Source organism: Miniopterus schreibersii, assembly GCF_964146895.1.
Source record: "Miniopterus schreibersii genome assembly, chromosome: 11".
Taxonomy (NCBI): domain Eukaryota; kingdom Metazoa; phylum Chordata; class Mammalia; order Chiroptera; family Miniopteridae; genus Miniopterus; species Miniopterus schreibersii.
Window position 1 is genome coordinate 1,106,221 of NC_138111.1, and position 19,687 is coordinate 1,125,907.

Below are 19,687 nucleotides of genomic sequence, written 5' to 3' on the forward strand. Positions count from 1 at the left end.
CGTACCAGGGGACGAGCAACTGAGATGCTGAATTTACGTAAAGCTGGTGGCACACAGCCCGGCACAGCGGACGCCCGCGGGGCAGGACAGCCGGTGCTGTTGGAGTCACCGCCCTCCTCCCTCCGGTCCCCTGGCTGCTGACCACCACACCTGCCCAGGCTCTGGGCTGGGCCCAGGCCCCGGGAGCACTTTCCAGAGATGGCGGCCGTCCAGCCTTTCAGGAAACGAGTGTGGTGCCAATTCCTGCTTCCTCTTGAGATTATGGCGTAAGTGCCAGAGAGGCCCGAGGGGCAAGGGCCCTTCCAAAGAACACGGAGCCCGCTGGCTCTCACCCCGAGGTTGAGTCAAGGGCACCTGTGACAAGGCCGACTCCCGGCTCCCGGCGGAGGTCAGAGGTCAGCCCTCCCCGGGAGAGCCCTGGTCCGCACCCACCCCCACAGGGAGAAGTGGCCACGCTCTCTTGTTAAAGAAGCCATTCGTCACACTGCGTAGGATTCCACTTTGTTCAAAAAATTAGCCATTTGGGTTCATTCGACACACAAACACTAAACACACATACAGGTTAAAGAACCGTTTCCCTCCACACTCAGCACCTCCGACAGCGGGCACGGGTCTTCCACACCACGCAATCCTGCAGCTGTCAGTGGGCGTAGACGGGGCAGGTGTCCTACAACCTAACTCACATCTGACTGCCCGGAGCCCACAGGTCCCGGTTCAGACACCAGTCAGGGCCCCAGGCCGTCACCTGTGCTGCTGACCGAGGGCTTTACATCAGGAGTGAAGTTCCCCCACACCCCCAAGTTTGAGAATCTGCTTGAATAGCTCACAGATCTCGAAGAAACACTTCATTTTATTTAAAGGATGCAGCTCAGGAACAGGGGAATGGCGGTGATGCCCGGGGCCAGGGGAGAGGGAAGGGGCGCAGCTCCCACGCTCTCCGGGTGCACCACCCTCCCAGCACCTAGTCACTAACCCAGAAGCTCTCTGAACTCCATCATTTAGGTTTCTGGGCCCCACGCCAGACCTACTGCATCAGAATCCAAGAGTTTGGGTTAGAATCTGGATTCTCAAAGATCTCTCCAGGGGATTCTTTAGGACAGTTGATTACAGAAAACTTGAGACAGTACAGAGAACTCCCACATACTCAGCCCCAGTTGCCCATGATTGTATTCACCTCTTACGTCAGTATGCTTGTCACAACTGATAAACCAATACCAATACAGTTATTCAAGTCCAGAGACCACTTAGGTTTCCTTTGTTTTTGCCTAAGGTCCTTTCTGTTCCTGGATCCCATGCTGCATTTATTGTCAAACCCTGAACATCACTGTTCGGGTGACCCTGAGTTCCCAGGAGTGGTAGTCGGGTGTTTTGTAAGATGCCCACTCCCAGAATCTGATGTTCTTGTCATAAGACCTGGGTTACGAGTTCCTGGGAGGACCTCAGAGGTCAAGGGCCATTTCCATCACATCATATCACATCACGATTACGTACCAGCAACATGACCTATCGCTGTGGATGCTGACCCTGGTCACCTGGCTGAGCTAGTGTCTGTCCCTTTCCCAACTGACTTTTGCAGAGAAACAGCGAGGGAGGGAAGGTCTGACTCTACCTGTGACGACCCTGTAAGGTTGCTGTTCGGAAGTGTAGCCACAGCAGCCTGCAACCCAGGTACGTGCCCTCGGCCAGAATCCAACCCGGGACCCTTCAGTCTGCAGCCAACGCTCTCACCACTGAGCCACACCAGCAGGGCCCGCTTCCTTGCTTTATAAGAGCTCTTTGTGTGCGATGGATATTAGTTCTTCATTAAACATACTGCAAATACTTTTACCAGTCAGTCATTTGTGTGTTGACTTTTCCTCCACACAGAGGGTTTTCCTTTTCAGTTGCATTGTCTTTTCTCACAGTTTCAAAGTTTCACACTTAGGTGGTGAAGCTTCCCCGGCTTGTTCTGCACCATCACCCGTCCCAGCTCATGCACAACTCTGACTTTTACTCACCCGCTGCCCCACCAGCTGTCCGGCCTTTTGAGGCAGAGCCTGGCCCCTCACTGTCCCACTGACAGCCTGGACCGTGGAGCTGCTGGGCACCCAGCCCCAGCCTCAAGCTCTTCTCCAGCTCTGCTGCCACCCGGGGAGCTGCGGCCCAGATGGCCTCTTGGATGCTGTACAGGTCCCACTGGGTCCGCAGGAGGGCATCGTCCAGGGTGAAGCAGCCATCACGTGTGCGCCGCACTTGGGAGCAGACAGCAGAGGTCTTCAGCTCAAGGCCAATTTCATGCACCAGTTTCCGCAGCTGCTTCTGCGTCTCGTGCATGCACTGCACCTCTGCAGGGACATGCAAGGGCATTCCACAGTGACTCCCCAAACCTGGGAGTCCCATCTCCCTGCTCCGACTTCCTGGGATGACTTACCTAAGAGGAATTCTGGTGGCGCAAAGTGGAGGCATCGGATGCCGGTGATCAGCATGGGGGACTTGCTCATGGGCCGGATCAGGCCTCTCACGGCCATCTCATAGGCCTCCTGGGTCTGTAGGTCAAGGCTGGAGTACCTGGGGATCAGGAGGTGGGTGGACTTGGGTGGTGGGCGTGGGGTGGGGGCTGAGCTGACTGCTTAGCCCTGGCCCTGCCCACTCCTGAGATGCCTTCCCTGAAGCTCCCCATTGGCTCTGCATCTCCCCTTCCCCTCCAGGGGCCTGTCCAGCAGCTGCTTTCTCTGTCCTTCCTACCCGCAGGTGCAGTCTGCCCTCTGCTGCACTCTCCCTGGCATCGACAGCCACACGTGTGCCGACCGCTCCCGCCTCAGCCCTGTGCCACATGATGCTGTCCCTGGCCTTCCTCTCCATTAGCTCAGACACTCCCAGGGCAGCTGGTGTTTCGTCCTGCAGTTTTCCCAGGGGCTGGCCTGTGACCTGACACAGAAGCACTTTGCAGGCTGTGGAAGGAAAGAACGAACAGCTCCCCTCTGCTTTCAGGCTTTGAAAAGGAGATCTGTGGAATCTGCCCCGGGTGGGCGGAGGTTACGGGAGCCCTGTGGACACCTCTGGCTCTTCTAGCACCTTCTCGAGGCCCCTTTCAGGGAGGTGTGGGCTGGGCCCCACTTACGTCACCAGGGCCTTCTGATGGGAGCCTTGGATCAGGGCCAGGATCCGGTCCAGCTTCTCTCTGGTCACATGGTCTGAAAACACCAGGGGATGGTCAGCACACCAATGCCCCTGAGGCTGGGCAATAACAAACGGACAAATTCCCTCCCACAAACCAGCCCTCCTCGGAATCTGAGGGGGATCCCAGAGCATCCCAGGGGTCCCATTTGGGGGTCAAGAGGCCTTTGAGAATCTTATGAAAGTTCAGGCACCTCTTCTCAGAAAGATACACATGAACTCAGCATTTTAAGGACACTTCCAAGGAGCTGTGAGACTCCAGACTAAAAAGAATTTTTCCTGGACATGAAGCTCAAAGATACAATGTGACTTTTGCCTAATATTCCGAGCCAGGCCTCCTGAGCCCCAGTCTAGAGTTTTTCATGCCAGGAACACTGGGAGGGTGGGTGCCATCTGTCCAAATGCAGAAACAGGTGGCAAAAGTGGGCATAACTCTGCCTGCTGGTCTACAGAGTTACTGTGGGACAGGCATCAGCAACGCCTGGGCACACTCACAAACTCTGCTGGCAGGCTGAGCCTGCGGCCCAGCTGGGGCAGGTGCCAACTGAGGGCTCTAAAGCTTAGGGAGCAGGTGTGGTGGCCAAAAGCCTGCCCGCTTGGGAGAGCCCAGGCCTCTCATCCCTTCTGCTGGGCTTCCTTCATGCTGTGTCTTACCTGGAATGCACCTGCCACGGCCTCCTCCTCTCACCTACAGCCAACTCAAATGCTGCCTCCTCCAGGAAGCCCCTCATTAAGCACGTGGCTTTTTCCTCTGGGCTTCTGCCAGTCTGCCCCTGGGTCTCTTTCCCACCATTTAATTCTCTTTGGTTTTTACATTACTTTTAAATTATGTAACTGACATCTGAATCTTCATGAAATTTAGACCCTCGCCCTGGCTGGTGTGGCTCAGTGGGCTGGGCATCACCCCGGGCACCGAAAGGCTGCCCGTTCAATTCCTGGTCAGGGCACGTGCCCTGGTTGTGGGCTTGATCCCCGGCAGGGGATGTGCAGGAGGCAGCCGATGGGTGTTTCTCTCTCACAATGATGTTTCTCTCCCTCTCCCTTCTTCTTTCTCTAAAAAAATAAAAAAAATCAATAAAAAGTCTTTAAAAAACAAAAAAAGAAAGAAAAAGAAATCCAGATCCGCACAACATCCGTTGTTTCCCCAATTCTCCAAATTCTGGCTCCCTCCCTCCCAGAAGTGTCCTGGATGCCTACACCCACCCACCCGCACAAACACGGGGCTGCCCTGCCCTGCGTTTCACCGTCTCCAGGGGATGTCGAGGTGTCTGCTCCCCTCGCCAGACTGAGGTCCCTGAGGCTGGGGACCATCTAATCACCGTATGAACTCTCTGTGCCTGGAATGTGGTTGGTGTTTAGAAACATATGCCAACAAATGCAATACTTTTTTTTTGAGGGAGAGAGAGAGAAACATCAATTTGCTGTCCCACTTATTAATGCATCATTGGTTGACTCTTGTGTGACCCCTGACCAGGGATGGAACCCACAACCTTGGTGCATCAGGATGGCGCTCCAGCCGATACCCGGCCAGGAAAACGAGATACGTTTTATGGAAGCGTTAGACCCGGGAGAGTAAGGAGTAAATGGGCCACCCCCAACCATTCATTCCTCATCTATCCCCACCTACCCACAGTCCATCCACCCCCCATCCCCCATCTAACAAGCACCTCCCATGTCCTAGACCCTGAGCTATGTAAGATCACAGGAGTGAAAAGGCAGTCTCTCCTCTCATGGGTGACAGTCTGGTGGGGAGACAGCTACTAAATAATTGCTAACAATTAATTGGTTACTATTCTAGAGTCCATCTACTAGAAATTGAGGGGCTAGAGAAGCTCCCCTGGGGTGGTGACATTTAAGCCAGGGAAGGCAGCACAGGTGAGCATAGGGCAGTCCTGGAAGACAGAACAATGTGTCCAAAGCCCGCTGACTGCTAGCCTGAGCTTGTTGTGTCTAAAGGGGGGGGGGGTTCATGCGAAAGCAAGTGCCAAGGCAGCCTCAGCAGCTCCTCCCACCCACCCTGGGCCCCCGTGGGATCTCACCATATGTGGTCTTCTCCACCAGCCGCCCATCCTCACTGAAGTCATCTGTGGCTTTGCCTAGGAGGCCCCGAACTGTGTAATCCTGTGTGGACAGGGACGGGGAGATCCAGGTGTGTTTCTACTCTAAGCCTTAGCACTGAGGAGGGAGGCACTGGACTGAGGCTGGGGGACCCTCAGGTCTTCCTTCAGGGAGCTCACTCAGTCTCTGCCCGGCTGCCCTTGTCCCCAGGGAAGGACACTGGAGTTTCCTATGACAGGCAGGACTGGCAGCCCGCAAAAGCGATGATGGTTACTGCAACTACCCCAGGCCTCCATGCCTTTCCACGCCAGGCAAACCTGACCATTTATCATGCCCTGTGGGCTTCTCTCCTCCCCCTCTAAGTGTGACCTATGCAGCTGAATTGCCTCTGCCACAAATCACAGTAATGATAGAGATGACAACAGTGACACTGAGCATTTACCGTGTGACAATGACTGTGCCATGTGAGATGGAGTCACTGATTTAACCTTCAAAGTGACCCTATATAGACAAGGCGCCACTATTGTACCCACTTACGAAATGAGGAAGTGGAGGCAAATAGATGTTAATTGATCCACACGAGAGCCCACAGCTGGCAGAGGCAGAAGCTGGTTTTGGCTCCAGAATCTGTGCTCTTAACCATTAAAAGCCATGGACCTTCTAATGTGTCATCTCTGCACAGGTTCACGGTGCCAGACCCCATAGCCCAGCCTGGACTCAAGCTCCCCAAGGCCTAGACAGTGATGTCCACGTCTCAGTTGGGAAGAGAATGGAGTGGTGTCCTGATCAGGCTCTGGTGTGGGACAGATCCAGGTTCAAATCCCAGCTCTGTCCTTTCAGACTACATGACCATGAGCAAGCAACACCCTCTCTGAGTTCTCTCATCTGTAAAATGGGTTAACAACAGATTGCACCGGGCAGGGAAGTTGCGAGGTGCTCACAAGGAAGGAGTCCCCGTGCAGGGCTCAGCACAGAGCAGTCAGCATGCAATGCCAGTCATCACTGCCACACTACAGTTAGTCTTCCACAGCCTGTGACCACAAAAACGTGCTCACTGATGGCCTGGGTGCTCCCAGTGGAATCCTCTCAGCTTTAGAATCCTGCCAGTGGCCCCAGGACCCCGGCAGAAAGGACCAGGGGATAAACAGGCTGTTCTCAGCCCCCGTACCTTGGTGAGGTGAGCATTGTACACGTCCGTGAGGAGACTGCGTCCATGTCCCACGCCGAGCACTGAAAGCATCAGGCTAATCTCATACCTGGCTCCCCCTTCCTGTTCTCCAGGAACCCCAACCCCCACAACCCCCATCAGAATAAGTACTCCTGCCTGGCTGGGCGTGGCTCAGCGGTTGAGCATCGACCTAGGATCTAGGAAATCATGGTTCGATTCCAGGTCAGGGCACATGCCTGGGTTGCGGTCTCGATCCCCAGTCGGGGGTGTGCAGGAAGAAGCCAATTAATGACTCTCTCACCATTGATGTATCTATCTCTCTCCCTTCCTCTCTCTGAAATCAATAAAATATATTTCTTTAAAAAAAAAAGGAATAAATACTCTCACCTCTGATGCTGCTGAAGCCAGCAAGAGGGCCAGGAAAGTTGCTTCTACAGGGAGCAAGTGGGCTCCTCTGGGTATATGTGAAACTGCAGATTTCTGGGCCCAACCCACAAGCACTGACTGACTTGTGGTGGGGAGGGAGCCGAGGATGCTTAGCGAGCTCTCCAGAAGTTTCTTTTCTTTCCTTAAAGATTTTTTTTTTTAAATGTCTTCAGAGGAAAAGAGAGGAAGAGAGAGAGACAGAAACATCAATGATGAGTCACTGATCCACTGCCTCCTGCACGCCCCCTACCAGGGATCGAGCCAGCAACCCGGACATGTGCCCTGACCGGAATCGAACCAGTAACCTTTCAGTGCACAGGATGATGTCCAATCAACTGAGCCACACCGGCCAGGGCTCTCCAGGGGTTTCTGAGCTCTCAAAAGTAAGAGCCCACTGGCCACGTCACAAAGACCCGCACTTAAGTCGGGGTGGCTCTAAGCATGTCCTTGAGCCTTCTTGGGCCTCAGGCTCCCCATCAGTAAACTGGGGATAAAAACACTGTCTGGTCCCTGCAGTGTTGTGAAGACTGAGGCAACGCACAGGAAGCAAGCAGCACAAAGGACAGGCCCCATGAACGGGGACATTGTGGCCGCTCCCTGCCTCCCCCGGCTGCTTCTCCCTCTGGCTGAAAGAGAAAATGATCCTCCATTCACTCCTAGAGAGGGAGGGGGGCATGAGGTCACGTCTGCCTGCCAGTGCCCCAGGAAGCAAGACAAGGCGACTGTGACTGTCCCATATGGAGGATGCAGACACCGCCTGACCCTGGGGACACAGATGGCTCATGACTCAGGGCTTTGTGTCCAGCTCCAGCGACACCCAGACCCTGGCTAGTGGGGCCAGAGTCACGTGCTTGGCTACCCCATGCAAACAATGACAGTTTCCCCTCTCTGGACCAGGGCCTTCACCAGTCATATGACCTAGGACGAATCACCTTTTTTTCTTCATGCATAAAGTCAGACAGCATCTACCTAGCAAGGTGGCTGTGGAGAATACATGAGCACAAACGGCTTTGTACCACGTCACGTGCAGGGCCCACTTGATAAAGGCGGGCGACTGTGGGCCCCCCCCACTAGCTGGTCAGACTTTGGGCAGAAATCAGGGGAGGAGAGCAGTGGTGAGAAATGGCTGTTGGCTGCAAGTGGGTTGGGCTCCTAGTATCTCCCCAATTTCTGATGCACTCAAAAGTAAGAGACCAAGGAAATACCCCCCAAGCCTATATCGCTGCACCCCCAGGGTCATCCCATCACCTACCAAGCACCCCAGACGCCTGGACATCCAGCCGGTGTCCCACGCCAATCTTCAGGCTGGTGAATGCTGGTCCACATACTAGAAAGAAACAAATGAGGATGGCTCTGGGCTATGTGATGGCCTCATCCCTAGAACATAGCTTCATGAAGACTGGACCAGGATCAGGTTGGATTTTCAGCCCTCCTCATCATGGAATCTGGGGCGTAAACCATTTTTTCAGTTCCCTCGGCCCACGGAAAGATCAGCGCAAGATGCCTGTTACTCTATCACCATTCCCTCAATGAGAGGCTTTGAGTGAATTGGGCATAACACCGGGAATCAAGATCATAGGGTTCCCTACCCAGCTCCTGCAGGAGAGTCCTGGCCACTCTCCCAGTGAGGAAATGGAGGCTGTGAGCTCCTTAAAGCAGGACCTGGGTCTGCCTGTTCACAGCTCTACCCCCAGGGCTCAGAACTCACTAGCTGCTCCGAAAATAACTACTGAAAGAATGAGACTCATCAAAATATATATGTTAAAATACATACACTCTTTTTGTATATCAATTACACCTCAACAAAGCTGTTTAAAAAAAACAACAACAAACGGAGTGAATGCAGGAATAAGCCTGAAGCACTTACAGCTCTGCAGGTCAGGAAGAATCTAGGGAGAGGGAACCGGGTGGTAAAAAGCCTACTGAACACAGGCTGTTACTTAGGGAACCGGGTGGTAAAGAGCCTACTGAACGCAGGCTATTACTTAATGTCAACACAAAGCCTCAGTTTCCGCATTTGTGAAATGAGACTAGGATTCACCTCACAGGACTGTGGCGAAGATTCAATGAGATGGTATCCGGAAAAAGCTTAATACAGATTCTTACGCATCATACTTGTTACTGTTATACTGTAGAGTCCCTAAACATCACCGCTGAAGGGGTTTAGAGGTTTTTGGTCAACCCATTGGTCCACCTACAGCCTCCGAAAGCCTACCTCCTTAGGACTTGTATCTGAGGGTCTCAAAACCCACCTGGAGTCCCAGAATAGTAAAGGGGTCAGCAAACTACAGTCCACAGGCCAAATCCTCAAGCCAGTTTTTGTAACGGCTCACGAGTTAAATAAAACACGATTCCATTTCTCAAAGGCTCAAAACAAAAACCCAAGTAACAGTTTGTGACATAACGAAAATTACATGAAATTCAAATATCAGAACCCATAAATAAAGTCTTATCGAAATGCAGCCAGTCTCACTGCTTGACGTATCCCCTGCAGCTGCTTTTGCACTACAGAATCCAGCCTGCAAAGCCTGAAGTGTTTACTTTAATCTGGAAGCTCTGCATATTGCCCCTCAAATACCTCATCTCCACCCTGGCCCTCCAAAGGTCTGGGACGGGAGTCTGAGCGCTGCCTCTGCCCGGAACGTGCCTTACCCAGCGGGTGGTTGGTGAGGCTGGGCACACTGGTGGCTGTGAGGGTCAGCTCCTTCTCTTCGCCACCTTCCACGGGGCCCAGGAGGAAGCGAACGCGCTGTTCGGGGGCGGGAGGCTTCCCGGCATTGAGACCTGTGCAGACACGGGTCAGGGACAAGATATGGTCAGTTCCGCCTAAACCCCTGGGGGAGGGGGGGAGAGAGCAGGGGAAGCACGAACATGGAGGAGACGGGAGACGTGCAGGGAACAGAGCAGTAGCTGGGAAACACGCCCGAGTTCAAACCCTGACTCCACCGCTTACCGACGCCCATGGCGACGGACGAGCCTGCGCCCGCTGACCCGGCGGGGCCCCGGGGAGCAGACACCGCGCGGTCAGAAAGGGGCGGCCTAGGCCGCACGACCTTATTCTGCGAGAGGATCCCCGGGGGCGCGGCCGCGGGTCTGGCGGGCGGCACTCACCCTTCAGAAGCTGCAGCTCCACCGTGTCCCGCAGGTGCTTCCAGTGCAGCCCCGGGGGCTTGTAGGCCGCGAAGAGCCCGTTCAGCCGCGCGAGGCCCGCGGAGCCCATGGCGGCGGCCGGCGGCGCCGCGTCCCTGCGGAGCTGGGCGGGCGGAAGTGCCCGGCAGTCCGACTCCAAATACCGTCCTGACTACGGGTGCCGCCTTGTTCCGCAGCCGGAAGCCGAAAGCCGGAAGCGGTTCTCCCCTGAATGTCCTCGGGGGAAACGCGCTGCGGGGAAAGAAGAACGGTCCGGGGACGAAGTGAGGAGCGAGCCTGACTCGGGGGGACAGGTGGCGGGCGGGTCGCCTGCGTTTCCTCCGCGCACCTCGCGACAGGGGCCTCTCCGGTGCGCGCTACGATTTTTTTTCCTCCCCCCAAATAGGCCCTACTCGGAGGATAGGGATCGAGTCCTTTCGACCCTTCCGGAGCCCCTTCGCCATCTCCGCGGGCAGTGCCTGCAGCCATGGTGACGCTGCTGCGCTGGGCCCCGCGTCCCCTCCGCGGGCTCCGGCGCCTCCCCGGACCTGCTGCAGGCAAGTGGCGGGCACGGGGGAGGGGTCCCGGGCGTCCCCTCGGCCCCGCCCTTGACCGCGGCCCCCCGCTGCCCGCAGGTGCGCGCCCGCGAGCCGCGAGCCGGGGCCCCGGCCGGCTGTACCCGCAGCACATCCCCACCTCGCCGCTGCAGAAGGCGCTGCTGGCTGCCGGCGCCGCGGGCATGGCCCTCTACGACCCGTATCGCCACGGTGAGGCCGCCCGCGCCGCGCCCCGCTGCAGGCCTCGCCTGGGGCACCGGGGCGGGCCCCCGCCTCCGCCAGAGCGCCCGTTTCCTCCGCGCCACTGGGCAACACACGAGGTCCCGGGGCCCAAACCCGGTCGCGGTACCTCGTAGTCACCCGGAGCGTTCCTAAAAAATGCAGAGGCCCGGGTTCCACCTCGAAGTCCATCCCTGTCTGCCAGGTGTGGAGAGGGGCAGGAGGAAGGGGCCTGGAATCTGAGCTTCTGCCTCTTGAAACGACTTCCCAGGAAATCCAGTCATCCAGCCACAGTGGTAACCTCTGGGCTACCTAGGTGGCTTAGCACCCATAGAAGGATAACATCCCACTAGAAATTAAACTTTGTAAGGTTAGGGACCATGACCTCCCTGGTCCACTGTATAGGCGGCTTTTTGGATAATGCCAGGCCCGTGATAAATGCTCAAAAAATGTTTGCTGGGTATATGACTGCAGCATCCTAAGATCCCACGAGCCTTTCTCATCCCTCCCAGGCTGCTTAAGTGGGGAGAGTACTCGCACTCCTACTAGTAAAATCGATGATGCTAAGTGCTCACTGAGCACGTGCTGGCCGCTCGCTACAGGGTGCTTTAATATGCATGATGTTTTTTATGTCTACATCAACCCTATTGGAGAGGCGTCATCTGCACTTCACAAGTGAGGACACTGAGGCTTGGAAATGTGAAGCAGTTTACACAAGGTCACCCAGATAGCTACTGCACCTGGGCTCAAAGTCCACACTCTGATACCAAAGCTGCACCTGTCAATGGGGACATTATATTGTGTTGTGACAATGGATGTGAAGGTGATCTGTGGCCTCTTGGGAGCACTGTGCTAACCAGAGCCACCTCATGCCAGTAGATTAATAACATCAATGCTAATAAGTACAGGTATATTGAGCCCTAACTGGGTGCAGGATGATTTGCTAAGTGCTTAACATGAGTCTTCATAACTAACACATAGATCTTACCCCAGTTTTATCAGTTAGGTGATCAGGACTCACACCAGGTCAAGTAACTTACCTAAGATCCTGTCCTACACTCGTCCCAATTTCTTCCCTTTCAGACATGGTCGCAGTTCTAGGGGAAACCACAGGACACCGTGCCCTGAAGTTCCTCAGGGACCAGATGAAGAGGGATCCAGAGGGTACCCAGATCCTGCAGTAGGTCCCAGCTCTGCCTGGGGGGCGTTGGAAGTATTCTGTGGGGATCTTGCTGTCTAGAGTCACACTGTGTCAGCCCTGTTCCTGTAGGGAGCTCTCGATATCCTGGCTGGGGATGGCTGCACAGGCTGGGTGCTGCTTACCTCCAGGCATGCCACACACATAAACACTACGGTGACCCCCTCAGCAGTGCTGTCTGGTGGCCTTGCCCTAGTTCCAGCCTCAGGGCTCTATACCTTCTCCAAGCTCCCGTAGTAAGTGCCAGCTGTACCCCTTGCCCCCTTCTGCAATGCCCTTTGTGATTACCCTGATCACATCCAAGGCCTGCCTGCCTAGACTGTGCCCCTGTAGGCAGGAACCACGGCGTTCGTGTGGCCATCTCCTCAGTCCCTGGCCCCTAGGAGATGCTCCAGCAGGACTTATGGCCCCATTGCTATCCTGCCACTTCGTCTCTTGCAACCTCATTCTAGCCAAACCTTTCACCTGCCTCTGCTGGTGACCTCCCAAAACCTAAGTCCTGCCTTCTGCCTTGCAGGGAGCGTCCCCGAATCTCTCTGTCCACCCTTGACCTGGGCAAGCTCCAGAGCCTGCCTGAGGGCTCCCTCGGCCGAGAATACCTCCGTTTCCTGGACGTGAATGTGAGTTTCCAGTTTCTGTGCATTTGCCCCTCACCAGGCAGGTCAGATGAGTGGCGTGGGAGCGACGTCCCAAGGAAGGAGGAGCCCTGAGTTGCCACCATGAGCAGAAGTGCTTTTCAGCCTCTTGTGCCAGGGCTTTATCATTTTCTATGGGACAGGTGAATGGGCCGGTAACATCGCTCCAGCCGACCAGTCTGCTGGTCAGCATTTGTTAACCTCTTACTGCATACCAGGTGCCAGGCTTGTGCATGATCTCGCTGAGTCTTCCCAATAACCCTATCAAGTATGTTTTATTATTATTCCCCCCCCTTTTTTTTGAGAATTCTCGTTTTTTTAAAATATGTTTTTATCAATTTCAGAGAGAGGAAGGGAGAGAGACAGAAACATCAATGATGAGAGTCATTGATTGGCTGCCTCCCGTGTGCCCCCTACTGGGGATCGAGCCCACATCCCGGACATGTGCCCTGACCAGGAATCAAACCGTGACTGCCTGGTTCATAGGGTGATGCTCAACCGCTGAGCCACACCGGCCAGGCTGTTATTCCCTTTTAACAGATGAAACCGAGGCTCAGAGGCGCCAAGCAGCTTGCTGACTTCATACAGCCGGTGTTAGTGGCAGCACCGTACAAACCCAGGTCATGCTGTTAGCGGCTGCACTCTGTGCCCCACTCCAGAGACAGTGCTTTCGTTCCCTAGGGCATGGCAAGTGGTGGCACGCTCCAGCCCCAGGTGGGGGAGGGTCCCGGTTACTGAGGGAATCCTTCACTTGTTTAGCCTCTGGCATGCGTCCTCCCGTTGTTCCCATCCTGGGGACATAATGGTGAACGAGACAGACAAGATCCCTGCCCTCACGGAGCTAATATTCTGGTCGGGGAGGTAAATAAAGCAGCACAAGGAAGACGTTGTCATATAAAAATTCATATAAAATGTTTATTGAGTGCTTGGAACTTACCAGACAGACACGGTTCACAGCAGTCGGGGTACAGTGAACCAAACCAGCCAGGGCCCCACCTTGTGCAGCTTCCATTCTAGCAGATGGTGCCAGGAGGACAGCAGCCCCCGCAACAGAGGACAAGGGTAGTGGTGGCCCTGGGAGACTTAGAGGGATGGGGCCAGCCCTGAGGAGACACAGGAGGAACAGTCCGAGGGATTGGCAAGTGCAGGGCTCTGTGTGTTTAAGGAAGGGGAGACTGACCCATGTGGCCGCAGAGGAGAAAGTTGGATGAGGCAGCCAGTGGGCTGGGAGGTCAGCCAGCCAGCCCTGCCCGCCGTGGGAAGGAGTCTGTATTTTGTAATCGGAGCAGTAGGAAGCCGCCGAGGTTTCCAAGCAGAAGAGTAACATCTGATTTATAAAAGGACCTTAGGATACAGCTAGGTACCTTCCCTGTGCCCACCCCCTCCCGCCAGCGCAGGACTTCTGAAGTGGCCGCCCGGGCAGAGCAGGCGCTGGCCGGCCTGGAGGAGATGCAGGAGAGAGGGAGGGTCTCTCGGGAGCTGGGTTTCTCCACCTCGGTGCTCTGGACTTTTGGGGCTGAGTAGTTCTGGTAATTCTTTGCTGCGGGGGTGTCCCGTGCATTGTAGGATATTCAGCAGCCTCCCTGGCCTCTGCCCGCTGGACTCCAGTAGCACCCCCCCTATGTCGTAACAGCCACAGATGTCTCCGGACATTGCAGATGTCCACTGGTGGGCAGTTGAGAACCGCTGCTCTAGAAAGTTTTTGTTGTTGTTGCTGTTGTTGTTTTTAACCACCTTCACCTGAGGATATTTTTTCCATTGCTTTTCAGAGAGAGTGGAAGGGGGGGGGAGAGAGAGAAACATTGATGTGAGAGAGGCACGTCCATTAGTTGCAGGGCTGGGGATGGAGCCTGCAACCGAGGCACGTGCCCTTGGCCAGAATCAAACCTGGGACCCTTCAGTCCGCAGGCCGACGCTCTAACCGCTGAGCCAAACCGGCCAGGGCTCTAGAAGTTTATTATCCCTGAAAAAATCACCTGCCCCCATGCTTTCCCGACAGTTGCCCCCGCCACATTGTAGACCGTCTCCCTCCAGTTTCACCAGGATGTGAATTATTTCATCAACAGGAAACCCACAAGGGTGGCCTGCCCCTTGTGTCACCCAGAGAGGGATGGCCCTCTTCTGAAGTTCCCCTGAAGCCTTTTGTCCTGTTACCTTGGGAGGCGATGGGACTTCAGGGGCCTCCCTGGGCACTTCGCCCAGTTACAGCCCCAGGTGTGGCAACAGCCCCAGCCGTTGTGACACCTCCAGAGGAGGGAAACCAGCAGCCCACGGAAGGTGAAGTAACACCCCGGAGCCGGCAGAGATTTAGATCAAGGTTCAGTGCGAGGCCGCCCTCCCGGAGGTGGATGTCGGTCGGGAATGTGGCCGGTCACCCCCTTGGCATTGAGATCGCAGGCGTGAGCTCTGGAGCTGGGAGTCGCCCAAGTTAGAGTCCTGCCTCTCTTCCCGGCTTTAGGGCCCTGAGCAAGCCGCCTGACCTCGCCGAGGCTCAGATTCCTCATCCGGGAAAGAGGGACCGACTGTCTTCCAGGGCACTCACCTGGCTTGTCAGTAACGGATGTTGAGGCCACTGGCTTTGGAACCCAGCAGACTTGGTTCCGAATCCCGGCTCAGCCCTTTGATCCGCTGTGTGATCTTGGGCAAGTTACTGAGTCTTTGAGCCTCAGTTCCTTTGTCTGTATCTGCGGCACATCACAGTGTCTGCCCTCGAGGTGGCCGTGAGCAGGACATGCGGTGACACACGTGAGGGACAGCGCACGGGGCAGGCGCACAGCAGGGGCTCAGTCAGTGTTGCTGGGTTACTGTGACCACCTTTGGCTTCATGCAATAATCCTGTGGACGAAATGGGGACCCAGGGCCCAGGGAGGCCACAGGCAGACCGTGGTCCCGAGCCGGCTGCCCCAAAGCAGTGGAGACGCAGCCTCCCAACCTCTGGCCAGGCCGGGGCCACCAGACTGTTCCCACTCTGTCTGGGTGCTGCTGGGGACTCCGAGGCAGCGGGTGGGTGAAAGGGGGCAGCTGACATTCCTGCCTGGGGCTGGAGAAGTGCCTGGGGTGGCCTTTTACCCATGCGCTCCAGAGATGTTTTGTCATCTGGGCCCTAAAGATAAAACAGCAAAATAGCCAGCCCTGGCCCGGCCGGGCGTGGCTCAGCGGTTGAGCATCGACCTGGGATCCAGGCGATCGGGGTTCGATTCCCGGTCAGGGCACATGCCCGGGTTGGGGGCTCGATCAATGACTCTCTCATCATTGATGTTTCCATCTCTCTCCCTCTCCTTTCCTCTCTCTGAAATCAATAAAGATATATTTTTAGAAAAGAAAAAAAAAAATAGCCAGCCCCGGCCCTGTGCTGCTGACCGGCTGCTGCAGCTCCGTTCACAGGAACAGAATCCCAGCCACGGAGGGAATGTAAAGCCTGCGCCCAGCTACGTTAACAAAGCAAAAAGGAACCGGCGGCATGAAATTCTTTACAGATGCTTTTATTGACTTTAGAGAGGAAGGGAGAGGGAGAGATGGAAGCACTGAGGAGAGAGAAACGCCCGTGGGCTGCCTCCCGCACGGCCCCCACTGGGGTCGAACCCGAACCCCAGGGGTGTGCCCTGACCGGGAACGGGAATCGAAGCGCGACCTCCTGGTCCAGAGGTCGGTGCTCAGCCGCTGGGCCGCGCCGGCCGGGCCCGTCTCCTCCTTTTCTAAACGGCCGCTCAGTAGCGCCGAGTCTGCTCACGCGGTTGTCTCCAGAGCTTTTAAAACGGAAACTCTCTACCCGTCAAACTCCCGCCCCCCTCCCACTGGGGCTTCTTTACCGGGGATCCCTGCAGGTTACGTGTGAGTCGTTAGGTGTGAGCCGGGCTGAGGGGTTGCCAATGGCACCGTGTTCCCTGCCCGAGGCCCCGTCAGCGGGTGCAGACGGAGGCAAAGGCCCCGGAGAGCTTGGGGGGCGAGTTTGGTGGGAGCGGTTGACAGAGTGGAGGAGAGGCGGGCAGCTGGGCCTCGGGGACCGTGGGGAAGGGGTCTAGGGGAATCCGTGGCTGTCAGAGGGTCTCCCCAGATACCCGAGCGCCCACCCGGTTCGTGGACGAGGAGGAGCTGGCCTACGTGATCCAGCGGTACCGGGAGGTGCACGACATGCTGCACACGCTGCTGGGGATGCCCACCAACATGCTGGGTGAGTCCACCGCGCCGGGCGCCCCGGCAAGCCCGTCCACCGGCGTCTGTTCAGGGCCAGGGCAGGGCTTGCCCGTCTCTGCCCCCCGCCAGCTAGCTGGCTTGGTGCCTCGTGTTTCGTCTTTACCGGAACATCTTGGCTGCCCCTGTGCCATCCCTACTGCCTGTCGTGGCTCCTGCACACACACGACAGCGTCCAGACATCAGGGCTCCCTCTCCGGGCCCCCTCAGGCGCTCCCTAAGGCCTGGAGGCACTGGCCTGGCTGTCCAGTCCTCTGCATTCGGACCCCAAGCTTCCTCTCCCGCCCTTCTTTCCTCTGGCTCTGTCTTGGGCTCTCTCCTCCCTTGCAAGCCAAGTGCCCCAGGGCACAGCACTGCCCAGACTGGGAATGGCAGACCCCTCGTAGAGAACAGACACCTTAGAGAGAAGCAGGCACCTCCCTGTCCCTTGCCAGGAGCACCTCTGGCCTCTCGTCCTGGCCCCTCCTCACCCCCCACCCCGCCCCCCAGGAGAGATCGTGGTGAAGTGGTTTGAGGCTGTCCAGACCGGCCTGCCCATGTGCATCCTGGGCGCACTCTTCGGACCAGTGCGACTCAGTGCCCAGTAAGTTCTCCAGGGGCGAGGGGTCAGGGGAGAGCTCAGAGGGGCCAGGCCGCTGGAGGTGGAGGAGCACCCAGCCTTCCTACCAGCCTCCATGGTCCTGCCGAAGCCGGGGTGGGAAGAACAGGCGGAGAGCTGACCCTGGCCTGGCGCAGGGCCTCCCGGACAGCAGATGAGGCCTGGGCACTTCCTGGGACCCTGGGGTCTCTTGGGCTGGGCCTCAGCACGAGGTCAGAGCCCCCGATTTAAACCTGGGCTTCGGCATGGTCAAGATGTGGCTTCGGGCGCTTTGGGCGCTTCGGGCACAGGTTCTAACCTCGAGCGTCCTTTTGCTCACTTGAAAATCGGTGATAACTCCCTTCGTCCTGGGTCAGTGTGAGGATCAGCTGAGAAAACGCACACGGGCTGCTGGGCACACAGCGCGCCCGGCTCAGGACCTTCTGTTCCCTTCTCCGTCCGCTGCCCACAGGCACCTGCAAGTGCTGGTCTCGGAGCTGGTTCCGTGGGCGGTTCAGAATGGGCGCCGGGCGCCCTGTGTCCTCAACGTGTACTTCGAGCGGCGCTGGGAGCAGCCCCTGACGGCCCTGCGGGCGGAGTTGGGCATCACCGAGCCCCCCAGGCACTTCTAGGGCCTGGCCTAGGCCTGGGCTGTGGCTGGCTCCCCACCCGCACCCCACCCACTTCCCCAGGGCAGAGGCTCCTCCGCCACCACCTTTGTTCCTCTTCTGCCAGCGCTGACCCTTGGACGTATTTATCAGGATTCGTCATAACGTTGCCGAGGGGCCTTGGGGCCGGCAGTGTAGCGGGGCTCCCAGGGAGTCGAGCGCCCAAGAGAACCACACGGAGCAGGACCCTGCCGTCTGGACTCGGGCTGGGATGTTCCTGCCCACACCCCTGGCGCAGAGCCTCCCGCCGGCCAGGCTTTCTGGGGCAGGCCGGGTGTCCTCCTGGGATCGGGGACGGTGCCCAGTTCCAAAGGCCGGAGGAGAGGGGGAAAGGAGTCTCCACGGTGAAGAAAGGCTCCCGTCAGGCCCTGCTTCGCCTGCCTTGGTCCCGTGCTGGCTGACCCCGGCCGCCTCGGGCCTTGGAGCCCCGAGAGGAAACATCCCCTCCAGCCTGTGCTTCAGCTGCTTGGCCCATCTCTGCCCTGAAGCTGGGCAAACGGATTCAAGCTTCCGACTCCTCTACGGTTCTCTAGTGGAGGGCAGGGGGCAAGTCCCGTCCCCTCGGCCACTTCATCAGTAAGAGGGGAACGGAAACAGCGCCGCCTCCCGTGGCCAGTGTGGGGGTTTCAGGGGACCCTCAGCAGGAGGGCTCCCGAGGAAGGACCCCAGAGGCAGGCGGGGGAGGCCGCGTGAGACTGCGGGTCGGGGCCACGGAGAGGGGACAGGCAGGTGAAAGGGACTGTTGGAGAGTGGGTGGCCCTGTCTTTGGATTTAGAGGCAGACACACTGCGAGAATGGCAGGGCACTCAGGGTTCCGGGGGGCCAGTTCCTCATCATGAGGAACAGGCAACGAAGGCCCAGAGGTGGGCAAGGGCCTGCCTGGGACACAGGTTCCCGGGCAGGGCGCCTGCCTGCGTGCAGGAGGCGGCCAGCCAGTGACCACGACTCTCATCATTGACGTTTCTCTCTCTCCCTCTCCCTTCCTCTCTCTGAAACCAATAAAGATATATTTTTAAAAAAAGAGATGAGTGCTGGGCATCAGAGTTAACTGGGGTTGGGGTGGGGGTGTAAAGTCCTGTTTCCAGATCATAAGGTGGCAGTTTCGTCACCAGCTGGAGGAAAATGACACCGGCAATAGCTACCACCCCAACTGCGCTCCTGCCCCAGCCGCGAGGTCCTGGGTCCTGTCGACTTCTGCCCGGAGGCTTACGTTCCCCTCGATAGATCCTGTTGGCCTTTCTCCTGTCTCTGTTCCCTGTCATCACACAGTCGGCTCCTTGTCATTCACATCAGTGCTCACGTCACCTCTAGAGCGGCTCCCGCCACCTGGCCGGAGGCAGCCCCGCCCCTTTACGCCACCACATCCCCGCGTCTAGAGCGCTCCCCGCTCTGAAATTACGGTTTTTGTAATTTTTTATTTAAAAACATATATTTATTTTTTGAGAGAGAGAGAAACACTGGCTGATGCTCCCCTCGTTCACGCCGTCCCTGGCCGATTCTGTACGCGCCCTGACCGGGGGTGGAGCCTGCAACCCCGGTGTATGGGGCGATGCTCTAATCAACCGAGCCGCCCGGCCGGGCTGCCAGATGACCCTGTTTGTCCATTTTCAAGCCCCGCGTCTGCTGCACGGGACGCTGGGGTCTCGCGTCCCCTCCCACCGTCTGCCTGACAGGAGCCCCCGTGTGGCTGATCCCGGAGCCGGGC

General features: G+C 57.1%; 2 protein-coding genes across 4 annotated transcripts; one reads left to right on the forward strand and one right to left on the reverse strand.

Moving 5' to 3' along the window:
• Positions 1 to 489: 489 nt before the first annotated feature.
• On the reverse strand, positions 490 to 10,117 carry TRUB2 (TruB pseudouridine synthase family member 2). Its single transcript, XM_081151697.1, has 8 exons — positions 9,920 to 10,117; positions 9,461 to 9,592; positions 8,061 to 8,135; positions 6,383 to 6,444; positions 5,196 to 5,277; positions 3,101 to 3,173; positions 2,411 to 2,547; positions 490 to 2,324 (listed from the first exon to the last, which is right to left on the reverse strand). The coding sequence occupies exons 1-8, from the start codon at positions 10,026 to 10,028 to the stop codon at positions 1,990 to 1,992; spliced, it is 1,005 nt and encodes a 334-aa protein (XP_081007823.1). The 5' UTR covers positions 10,029 to 10,117; the 3' UTR covers positions 490 to 1,989.
• Positions 10,118 to 10,167: 50 nt separating this feature from the next.
• COQ4 (coenzyme Q4) lies at positions 10,168 to 18,996 on the forward strand. 3 transcript variants are annotated; one of them, XM_081150742.1, is made up of 8 exons: positions 10,168 to 10,221; positions 10,344 to 10,494; positions 10,573 to 10,704; positions 11,797 to 11,893; positions 12,429 to 12,531; positions 16,588 to 16,717; positions 17,227 to 17,320; positions 17,787 to 18,996. In XM_081150742.1, the coding sequence occupies exons 2-8, from the start codon at positions 10,425 to 10,427 to the stop codon at positions 17,944 to 17,946; spliced, it is 786 nt and encodes a 261-aa protein (XP_081006868.1). In that variant the 5' UTR covers positions 10,168 to 10,221; positions 10,344 to 10,424; the 3' UTR covers positions 17,947 to 18,996. The 3 variants fall into 3 exon arrangements, with proteins under 3 accessions (XP_081006868.1, XP_081006869.1, XP_081006867.1); XM_081150743.1 differs by having other exon boundaries at positions 10,194 to 10,251; XM_081150741.1 differs by having other exon boundaries at positions 10,203 to 10,494.
• The last annotated feature ends 691 nt before the right edge of the window (positions 18,997 to 19,687 follow it).

Excerpts from the sequence above, each read along its gene's own strand:
- TRUB2 (XM_081151697.1), bottom strand. The coding sequence starts at position 10,028 with ATGGGCTCCGCGGGCCTCGCGCGGCTGAACGGGCTCTTCGCGGCCTAC. Across the intron at positions 5,278-6,382 it reads ACAATGCTCACCTCACCAAG|GATTACACAGTTCGGGGCCT; the intron begins GTACGGGGGCTG and ends CTGTCCACACAG. Across the intron at positions 2,325-2,410 it reads GCCACCAGAATTCCTCTTAG|AGGTGCAGTGCATGCACGAG; the intron begins GTAAGTCATCCC and ends ATGTCCCTGCAG.
- COQ4 (XM_081150742.1), top strand. The coding sequence starts at position 10,425 with ATGGTGACGCTGCTGCGCTGGGCCCCGCGTCCCCTCCGCGGGCTCCGG. Across the intron at positions 10,495-10,572 it reads CCTCCCCGGACCTGCTGCAG|GTGCGCGCCCGCGAGCCGCG; the intron begins GCAAGTGGCGGG and ends CGCTGCCCGCAG. Across the intron at positions 11,894-12,428 it reads GAGGGTACCCAGATCCTGCA|GGAGCGTCCCCGAATCTCTC; the intron begins GTAGGTCCCAGC and ends TCTGCCTTGCAG.